The sequence below is a fragment of the Mustela nigripes genome, chromosome 14 (assembly GCF_022355385.1).
Source record: "Mustela nigripes isolate SB6536 chromosome 14, MUSNIG.SB6536, whole genome shotgun sequence".
NCBI classification, from domain to species: Eukaryota; Metazoa; Chordata; class Mammalia; order Carnivora; family Mustelidae; genus Mustela; species Mustela nigripes.
This window is the reverse complement of record NC_081570.1, coordinates 54,631,623-54,642,879: the sequence shown is the minus strand read 5'-3', so window position 1 is coordinate 54,642,879 and position 11,257 is coordinate 54,631,623. Positions and strand designations below refer to the sequence as shown.

The window sequence follows — 11,257 nt, the reverse complement described above, 5'->3', positions numbered from 1 at the left end:
GGTTTTAAAAAATATACTTGAGCATTTTAACCCACAATTTCTTTTATAAATATGTTACGCTCAAGGAATTCTGTGAAATTATATACTCCGTACAAGGTCATGAGGAAATTCAGTTTACTGTCACTATAAAGATCATGGGGAGTCCTGAATAAAGGAATAAAGGCTACCACCAACTCAAATTAAGGTATACACTAATAAGCATTTTTCTTAAGAAAGACAACTGATGGAATTTTATTACCTCTAGAAACACAGCAAAATTTCTCTGAGATTCTTTTCCTAGTTTTTCTGATTTTTAGAGTAAGAAAAAAAAAAGAATTCTACTTAATAGGCATGAAAATTAAAACTTGATCATTTCATTCATAGAGTTTTTTTTCCCTACACAAAGTGAAAAATTGAAAAAAAAAAGTATTCGTACATTGAAATCCAATAATATTCAAACAGTTAAAAAAAAAAAAAAAGCCAGCTCTATAAAGGACTGCTTGGCCTATAGTGAAGCTCTGCTCAGAGATAAGATTAGCGTATCATCATACAAATACCAACACTTGGCTTTTTTAAGAAAACATTGAGGAGCAATTTTCCAACTCTCTTTGAGAGAGAAATAGAGACACAGATCAGACAGGAGCCAGTCTCTTTCATGCACCTCTATTTAACAAAGCAAGCATTCAATACTGAACTGCAAAGCCAATACAGTTATAAAAATGATCATCCTATCATCTCTTGCAAGGAAAAGAAAAAAATCTGGCTTTGGATCTTGGGAAGTGATCCCATTGGTAGTCATTGGTGTATTATTAAAATAGTTTGAAGTAACAATGTAATGTATGAATACACTAAGCATTTATTTTGTCAAAAAAATAAAAGGAGAGAAAATGTCAATGAAGTATCATACAACTGAACAAATGAGATAGAATTAACACTTGCATGATCTCATTCAATAGAATATTTAAAAATGATAAATGTCTTAATCATCTATCAAGCCAATTCACCAACTCTGAATGAATTAAAAATTGAGCTATATTTAAAGAAATGTAAAGTGATCCAGCTATATTCTGAATCAGTTTGTCCAGGAATTTTTTAAAAGGAATTTTGCTGATTTTGTGTAAAAACAATTGATTTGCAAAATAAGGCATAACAAAAAAGAACTGTGAAGTGTTCATTTATAGAGTGTAGGGTTCTGCAAAATCTTTGCTAAATAATATATCCCTCTCATTTAAAAAATGTTTTTCATATAGTTTCTAGCAAGGTTATGTAAAAACGCGGTCAGTGTTCATTTATCATGATTCAGTTTCTTAAAACCACTTAATAAAGTATTACCCAAGATTGTTCACTTGTGTTAATTTCATTCTGTAAAGAATTTGGATTGTTTGCAACAGATGGTAGCCTGATGTGCTGATCATAGGAGCAGACCTTAAAAATAATACTTAGAAAATTAAAACAACATTGTTGTTTTATTTTGAATATTTTAGGGGATAAAGTTAAATTCACTAAGGTATACTAACGAAATTTAAAATGATACTAACTCATTTGAAGTCGCAGGAATTCTTCTTAAAGTTAAACAAAAGCCCAGAAGCATCCTTTTGAAACTTTCCTGGTTGTATTATTTGTGGTTCTTGAAGGATATGTAAGCTGGTGTTACAAGAAAACTTTTCTAAAGTTTCCTCAAGGTGTGTTTAAGAAAAAAAAAAGTGTTTTTGTGATTTAGTAACTTTTTTAAGCTTCATTAAAACACTAGCCTTTATTATCAAATGTCTGAGGAGTGGGGACTATAGCATAGGACCACAGATTCTCAGGCCACAGTGAACATTTGTGAGAAACAGTAGACCTGGACATGATTTGGAAAATACTGGAATATAGGTGAATGCAGAAGTATCTCTTGCTTATTTTCTTTTAGGCATTAAGGGACACATAAAAATATATTTGCTTCTCAGTGAAACATCTTTTCTTATAAGGTTATAGGTGTATTTAGAATAAGCAACCTACTACCCTAGGGATAGAAGGAGGCAATCAAAAATACTATAAGTCAAAAAAATTACTATAAATCAAAGGAAAAATAACTTTAGAAGTTATACCTAGAGAATAAATGATTATCCTTATGGTGAATGTCAATAAGGAGGTGCCTTCTCTCACAAGAATACTCATTTAGGATAGAGATCAAATATTAAACATGCGGGGAAATCAAGAAATCTGACCACAGTCAACTCAAGAGACCCTAAAATTTGACTTTCCATCAAGAAGAATTTTTCAGTTTGAATCAGATATTAAAATTACAACTCTAGCCTACAGAAGATGACAGAACATCAAAGCGATGACCCGTAAAAAAGCGAGTGGGGTTTCTTTTGTTGTTTGTTTTTAATATTTAGAGATTTAAATATTGGATTTCTACTTCATCTTCCCTCCACACATTTCATGCACAAAATGTAATGTAATGGCAGGCATGTTTAATTCATGAGTGAGGGAATCACATGTAAATGCTATTTGCCAAATGGATTAAAAAAAATACCATACCCAAATGAAGCAGGAAAATCCAATAAAGCCTCATAACAGAAGTGCACACAGTAAAATGTGCATCATCAGAACACTTCAATCAATTAGCACAGATCAACATGTTCATTCATATCAGCAACTTAATTTGACTTATTTCAAGGAAACATCATTCTTACTTATATTAACTTTTAAAGGGATATTTAGAGATCATCCTCTATTTAATATCATAAAAAAATTAGCTTCCATTAAAAAAAAAATTGCTGGTCAGAAAACCATGTAGTGAAATGAGTACTTTTAGACTGAATGGAATTTTGCTGAATGCATAATCCTAAGGAAAAAGAAAGCTTAAAAAAAAAAAAACAGAACTCAACAAAGGCATCTTATTGTAGATATCTACATATTTTACTGTGTCATTCAAATTTAATGGAGAGCTGTGATTATTTTGAAAAAAAAAAAAAAGAAAAAGAAAAAAAGGAAAAACAAAAATGATGATGCAACTCTTTTAGAATGACACTGGTCCACGCTTATAAAGCATCCTATTCAAAGGCCTACAAGATAAATATGGTCAGCTCAGAATCTACATGTCTGAGTGTCTCTTGCAAGGAAGGAGGCATTTATTAGGACTTTGTATTTGCAGTGAGTGGCAGCTTGTAATCTATCTACTGCTTCTCTAGGTCTTTTAAGACATTGATGAAAAGGACAGAAATGTGAAAATGAGAGAGTGTATTTCAGGCCACCTGAGACTAGATAGCGTGACAGGAAAACTCTAAGGAAAAGACAGGGATTTTCCTAGAAAAAGCCTTGAATCTTTTTTAGTTTTTTATTTCTTTTTTATTTTTATTATTATTTTTTTTGATTGGAGAAATTTAAATGGACTGAGTGAAAAAATAAATTCACTAGAAAAATTATAGTCAACTTATAATTTAATTGATATAATTAATGTCATAACCAAGAAGGACCACAGAGATCTATTAGGGCAGGGATTCCCAGATTTTGGGTGCTCATCAAAATATATATTCCTAAACCTCATCCTTAGAGATTTGTTCTTTCAATATAAACTTGTTGATTCTTGCTATTGTCTAGGCTCTGGGATAGTGGTAAGTGAGCCAAAATCATTGCCCTTTTAAATGAATGTTAGTGCAAGTGATCCACAAGTCATACTCTGAGAAATGTACCCTTTCCCAACAATTTTGCTATTGGAATTATCCTTATTTTGATACTAATTAACCTTGGGATTCAAATGATATACGTTTAGTAAAATAAAACAGAAGAATTTATTTCCCAGAATGAACAGCAAGGGGCCCCCTTTACAGTCAAGATAACTGCCTTCCTTCCTTCCTGCTGCTGTGTCGCTTCAGGAAAATTAATTACTCTCAATGTCATTGTAAAACAGGAATTACAAAGAGGGCTTACAACTTTGGGGTTGCTATGAGGATTAAATATCTGTAGTGACTGGTATATGTAAGCAGTCAAGTAAATGTAAAGTTTTATTATCTATCAGTCAATGTATGTGATTGCACATGTTTTCTTAGGAAACCACCACAGTGGATCTATATGATCTAGTAAAATCATGGAACTTCAGAGGTGAGAGAAATTTTGTAGATCGTTGGTGTGTTATGACGGTGTTCAAATCGTGCTGAGGTCGGGGTGGGGACCCCAGGTCTAAAGCGTGGAAGGAGCTACAACACTGCTTTGAGTTGTTTTACCTAATGGGATTCCATATGTAATTTTAGAAGAAAAAAGGCCTGCTGTTAAGAAAAACTTGAAAAACACTGGCAGGCCCAATCCCTTGTTCTAAAGACGAGAAACTAAGAAATCAGTGATTTGACTAATGTCACAGCGCATCAATTAGCAATAGTTACTGTAGTCACCAGGCTTCTTTGAAAGGAAGATTTAGAAATGAAAATATGTGTCAGGATTGCCTCAGACACTTTGCAGATTGAGTAAAAATATGTAAAAACAAAAATAAAACATCTCTATTTACTCAAAACCATTTGAAATATGGATGTCCTTTCTTTATAGGTGAAATAGATTCCCAAATACCATATAGTGAATTTTCCTTTTGTCTATAGGTATAGAAAAGAACAGAGCTTTAAAAATAATTAAAAATATAATTCCTAGGAATTATAAATTCCAACTATGGTAAAATTCAGACTAATTCTTAACAAGAATTTATTTTTAAAAATATCAAGAAAATATGGAATTTATTTAAAAAGAAAAACATATTTTCCATGTTGTCAAAATAAAGCAATACCATTCATATTTTCTATCTTGTTAGAACAGAAACTTTTAAAATAATAAATCTCAAGAAGTGGTGTTCTGGTTAATGAGAACTCTTTCTATCTTAACCCCTGGTATTGAAAATATTAATATGTACTTGCCCATTTTGTTCTGTTTAGGAATTGATAATGAACCTGACTTTATTTATTTATTTTTTTAAATGTAGTAGAGACTCTTGAATTATCTAGGATCTTTTTTCCTAATAGGAATTCTTACTATACAGTACTATGGATATGGGTATAAGAGGAGATTGTAAACTACAAAATTAAAAAAAAAACCAAACTACCAAAATCTAAACCCCTGGTATGAGTTTATTGTGTTATTATTTGACCTATTTTTCTGAAAGAAGAAGGGATATCTTCTCTATTGAGGTTCTGGTTATTGAAAATTTAATAATTATGAAGCCAATGGCCTCCATTCTGTTTCACAAAGACCAGTCAAGAGATCACAAGAGATCTTCATAGGGTCAAATTTAGTTCCTGGAAATGTTTGAATAATGTTAGAGATTATTATAATCTATGTTTTAAATTATATTTTTACAATATCAACAAAATTATTCTTTGAAAAAAACCCTTGAGTTTAATTACTAATTCACTCTACAACTATATAAAATAAAATATAAAGAGCAAGACATTAGAACCAGTAATATTTACACATTTTTAATATGCTTTGTGTTAATATTCAATACGTTTTCCTTATGAATTGATTACTTAAAAACACATTTTTATATTCATATGCTGGATAATTCTCAATTCTCTGCTGCTTACTCTCCATTGGTTTCAGTCTTTGATGTTTCCCCATGTTTTATGGGATTTAAAAGTTTGCATTTCCTATTTTGGTTTCAAAATCAAATTGAACATCTTTACTTAAAATGAGTATATTAATAATTTGTCCAAAAAACTTCCACACCAGACTGTCTGGGGAGCCAACTGAGTGTCTGAATAGTAGGAATTCTTCTGAGGTAAAACAGATCATTTTGAACATTCTCTGGGCAGCAAGCACTGATTGAGAAGTACAAATGTTAATTTAAAAATTTCCACTATAAACAATTGCCCGTCACGATCTCATTTTAAAAGTAAGACTTACAAAATTTAATTTGATCTAAAATTTAAAGGGACTGACGATTCTTTGTCAAATATACATGAATGTAAAATAAAATTTAGCAACTAATGAGGAATACAACAGCTTAATAATTCCAGTTATTTAATAATATAACTTAGAATAAGAATCGGTTCATGTTTAAAATAAGGTCTATGACTTAAAGGAAGTTTTATGTTTTCAGATAGTGCAGGAGGAAGAGTTTACAGCTGAGACCCGCCCCAGAAGAAGTGCTTCTCCGTTCTGAATCCTCACACTGTGAGGCCAGACTGAGTAATTACAGTTTCAATGATACCTCGCTACAATGAAATCATGACATAAATTTCTGGATAACTCTCTATCTGACTCCCCGAGAATGGCAAAGATATATAGTTACATATGATGAATCTTATCCAAAAGGAAATTTATTGCATGATAATGTGGATAGGATTTCATTTTTAAAGCTTTATTTTTTCCTTTTCAAATGATATAAATGATGATGATTAAGATTTTCCTTCTGGACTTAAACAGGGGACTAATTTTTTTTTTTTTCTGAGTTTTAGTTTTAATGTTGTGATTCCCGCAGGTAAAGAGAAAGATATGTGGTACCATTCCCCATGTTAGATGGGAGAGACTGTTTAGAGTAATTGTGCAAAAGTTGTTCACTGGTTCAACTATGGAAAGTCTTGAAATTTTAAAATCACAATGTTGGCTTTAGTCTGATATTATTCAGCAATCTCCACATTTGTTAAACTGTGGAGAGAGGGGGAAGTAGTTAAGACTTCAACATCTTCTTTACTCTTGATTATAATTTCATATACTTAAACTTTAAATATGAATTGCTTTCCCTTTTTACACAAGTTATAAAAATAAGAGGCCCTGTTTACACAGTTTGCATTTTTTATGAAATTTGCAGTTTGAAAAAAAAGCTTTTTAAAAAGTGGTAATTAATGCTCTTCTTGAATATGCTGTAACTTTAGAATTTTTTTTTCTGAAATAGTTTCTGAATTTAACCCACTAAATATTTGAAGATAGAATTTTTATTTAGCACTAGAGTAAAACATACTAAGGATTGAAGAAAAGGAAGGTTTTTTTTTCTGGTTCCACTTAATTTTCTTTGTATGTGGCACCCCCTTTATGACAGCTAGCAATATTATATTTAAATTTTATATATTGACAAAATGCAATCTACCTCTGTAAGCATTGTGCCATTCAACAGTACTACTATTAAATTTACATACCACAGTTTAAATTACATCCATTTCAGGAATGGTAAAATGCTAAAACTCAAGTGTCTAACTGCCTTACTGGAATGGGTTACAATTTACAAATACAATAATTACATTTTAAAACCATTAACAATATTACACCTAGAAGTAAATACTGTAAGACTGGTCATCATGGTATTGTGTGAGGGAAATCATAGCTGAAAGTCATGGACATTTCCAGCAGATATATCCCAAGTGCAGATTTTGGTTTGTTTCCATCAAACCAAAATTAAAACCTGTTTCTCATACAACAGTTCTCCATTATGTGGTCCTCCGAATCCTTCCATAAGATTTTATTAGTTATCTGCCAAGTATTTTCCTGCAAAACAAAACAACATATCAACAGGTTACCTGCTAGTTCTATAATGGGATTATGATATGGGCAACATTTTCATTCCACCTGTCCTACTCCTAGAAGCCAAATACTGCATCTTGTGGGGTGCGATACTAGTATAAAATACATATAATTTCGTAAGTTTTCAATTTCTCAGACCAGCTAGTTGCCTTTTCATGTTTCCACATATGAACCATTTGCGGAGGTTTGGGTTTTAGGATAGGTTGGGAGATTTGTTTCTGGATGTGGGATTCCAACTTGTTATGGGAAGAGTAACCATATAACCTGGGAAATTTTTGAGAATGGAGGGGTTATAACTAATAATTACATGAGTACAGCAGGCATTAAAACCAGGAGTTATCCTGACAAGTCATTGATAAATATAATCACCCTAGTATTGGGAACTCCTTTACCAACAAACTATCGTGTGTGCCAAAAACCTGTCTCATGGTCATATTCAGCTTATAGGCAACCATTTATGATACTGCCCTAGACTCTTTAAGGTTGCTTATTTTATTTTATTTTATTAAAGATTTTATATATTTATTTGACAGAGAGATCACAAGTAGGCAGAGAGGCAGGCAGAGTGGTGGGCGGAGCAGACTCCCCGCTGAGCAGAGAGCCAGATGTGGGACTCTATCCCAGGATGCTGGGATCATGACCTGAGCCAAAGGCAGAGGCTTAACCCACTGAGCCACCCAGGCACCCCAGGTTGCTTATTTTAAAGTGAAAGGTGGACCCTCTCAGATTTCAGCTATGCCTGACAAATATAAAATCTATAAAGTCTTATTGGAGGAAAAAGAGTCTTCAGGTAAGAGGTAAATTCAGAGGCACATAGAATTTATTTTGTCAACATAAAAGCAGTAGGATTTACTCCATTTAATTAACCTCAGTGTATATATGTGTATATAATGTATATAATGGGAATAACTGGTCATTCCCATATAAGAAACAGAGCCAGATAAGTAACCACAGCCTTCCTAATTCCGACTTCCAGGTTATTATCCCATTTTTACTTCATTCTACAATCAGTTTTCTTTCTAATGGGATGAGAAACGGGGATTGGGAATGGGGAAGTGGAAAAGAAAGAAGATGAGCAAATCAGACACTATTCCTTCTTAAGAGAGTAGCTAAGGTGACACTATTTTTGCAAATGAAAACTCACAGGATGCCCACTTACCTGCAGCAAACCTTTTCTTGATGAGTGAGAACCGATACCCTGCTCCAACAAGCTCAATGTCACATCCAGAAAGGGTGCTTCCTTCACTTGTGAACTGCACAACCAGTGGGGAGGGTTTGCTTGGACCTTCAGATAACTGAAATCTTGCCAATAAAGAACCCACCCCTACAAAAAAAGTATTTATCATTACAAAAAAGTATATATCCTTACAAGATTCAAAAGTTAACATATAAAATCGAACTTATTAGAAAATAGTATAGGTATGTGTTTCAGTGATAAAATGGTGATGAATAAAATTTATTATGAAATATCATGAGGAACTTTTTTTTTTGAACACTGATGAAATTATAGTTCAACCAAATGGTACTTAAATTCGGGAGCATATTACTTGGAAGGCCATGTATTTTCCTAGTCAGAGGAAAGTGAAGTGAGAAATACCTCAGCTACCAAGTTCTTTCTAATAGCTACCAGTAGAGATCTGACGCAAAATGAAAACATGTCTCATTCAAAGCTCTTGTCTGAAGTGTGGTCTGTTTGACGTGGGGTTGGGCAGAAAAGGGGAAGTAGAGGATTCACTGAGGAATTATTTGCTCTTTATTAGTTGAAATAAGTATATACCAAAGCAAAGTGAACTACTTTGCTTGCTTCTACGCTGTGCATTTTAATAGTTTTCTAATGCCTGAAAGTTATTTCAGCTTTGTATATTAAAAAAGTAAGCCTGTGATTACATTACCTCCATTTTCTGACTTCTGAGAAATATCAGGAATCTTCCATAATATTCTTTGCTGTTCAGCATTCCTAAAAATAAAATAGGAAAAAGGCTTTTGCATATGCAAAGGTTTTCGTTTAATGGATGCCATATTTTTTCTAGATAGTGATAATTAAAAAAAAGGATCTTGACAATGTTCACTACAATTTAAGGATTATCTATCTATCGATCAATCAATCGATTGATCTATCTATCCATCCTATCCATTCACATAAATGCTCTCTTTTTTCTGTTCCTTATTGTAAAAGCCACAATATAGGAAAACATATAGAGGACAATGCAGTTAAATTTTTTGACACACCTACTTTATCCTAGATGATAAGTCTTAATCAATTAATTCAGGTAACTAAGTTTTCACTGTCGTATGGCTAACTTTTTTTTTTTTTAATGTTCTGTATTTTTCTTCTTACAATCACATGGAAAAACTAGAATACTTTTTCTAAGAGAACAAGTTCTTTTTAATAGCTACTCTCATTGTCTGTTCAATAGGTGTTCCCGTACCTTCTCTAGTGGTGCCTTTTTAATAGTCCAGAGGCTACAAAACAAAACCCTACATTGCTCAGACGCCCCTGCAGTTAGGGTCCTAGTTGCAAGTTAGGGTCTGCCAATCACAAACATTGCTTGAGATTTGGAGGCTAGAAGGGAGGGAGAGACCCTTCTCCGGCCACATTTGTGGCTCTTTCCTGCTAGCCAGCGACGTATGTGAGATGTGGGGATCTTCTCACAAAGTGCTCCATGAAGTCCCGTCTCCAGGTGTGTGGGTTTGAGAAGCAGTGAAGGCAGTGCTTGTAGGAACTTTCTCGTCCTTGGATTAACATGGCTGTGGTGAGTTCTTGAATTCAGTGGCTCCATGGGCAGCTTTCGGGTTTATCTGATTCTTGGTTGTGGCAGAGAGAGCAGCTTCCCTGGCGAGTGAGTTCTGCAGCGTTCTGGGAAACGTTCTTGGAGATCCAGCCTAAAGCTTATTTCTCTCACGCTTCCACTGTCGTGTGAGCATCTAAATCCCTGTGTTAAATCCTTCTCTGCTTAAAATAACAGAATGGTTTCAGTTTCCTGCCCTGAACCCTGACACAGAGGTCTGCTGTGATATCCTCCTGTAGGAAACACAAACGCTATGAAGGCTATGAGCCCTTTGCCCATGTGGGGAAGAGGGAGGGGACTTGGGCTCCTTACCAGACTGCGGGTGGGAGCACAGCCTGGAGCTTGGTTACTCCTCCATCTATGGGGACCAGGAACTGCACGTTGTTGAGGGCCACGGCCGTTGTCATGGCATCCGTATTGTATTTGTAATCTATGCGCAGGTCCGTGCTGGCCGGCTCGCACCGCCAGTTCACGGCCAGGTTCAGAGGTGTGGACTGAATGCCCTGGGCGGACACCTGGCCAAAAGACAGGAAAGAGAATATTTAAGGCTTGACCATTAATCTGAAACAAAGCCGGAATTTATGATGATCTCCCACAGGAAAGTTCTGAGGGGTCAAATGTCATCTTGTGGTTGGTGCCGCTCACAAATGAGCTGTCAGTAAACAGCACCCATAAAGGGTGCCCTGTGAAAGAGAGCTGAGTGCTTCAGGGAAATGGTTACAGAGTAAAAACAAAATCAGTTCCTAAACTCTCTACAGCACTTTAGAGTTTACAATGCACTAGAGTTTACAATGCACTTGTGTCAGGAAAGGAGGTAGTACCACTTTGCTTCAGAGCTGAGGCCAAGGAGTTCAACAGTCTTGGATGTAAGCTCTGACGGTCACTTATAAGCTGAGTGATCTTGGGCTGTCACTAAACCTTTCTGAGTCTCAGTAATTTCTTCAGCTGCCAAATGGGAATTATAACAATCATATCTTCACATAGGCTTGTGGGGAAGATCGAAGATA

The 11,257-nt window shown here is 34.4% G+C and overlaps 1 protein-coding gene across 17 annotated transcripts in view; it reads right to left on the bottom strand.

Annotated features, from left to right (window-relative positions):
• Positions 1–5,317: 5,317 nt before the first annotated feature.
• SGIP1 (SH3GL interacting endocytic adaptor 1) overlaps positions 5,318–11,257 on the bottom strand; it is a 207,306-nt gene continuing 201,366 nt past the window's right edge. For all 17 annotated transcript variants that reach the window (XM_059375035.1, XM_059375047.1, XM_059375034.1 and 14 more), the window contains 4 exons: positions 10,563–10,765; positions 9,354–9,418; positions 8,621–8,785; positions 5,318–7,425 (listed from right to left, as the gene is read on the bottom strand). In XM_059375035.1, the coding sequence (XP_059231018.1) occupies positions 7,403–7,425; positions 8,621–8,785; positions 9,354–9,418; positions 10,563–10,765 (456 nt within the window). In that variant the 3' untranslated portion in view covers positions 5,318–7,402. The remainder of the gene's footprint in view (positions 7,426–8,620; positions 8,786–9,353; positions 9,419–10,562; positions 10,766–11,257) is intronic.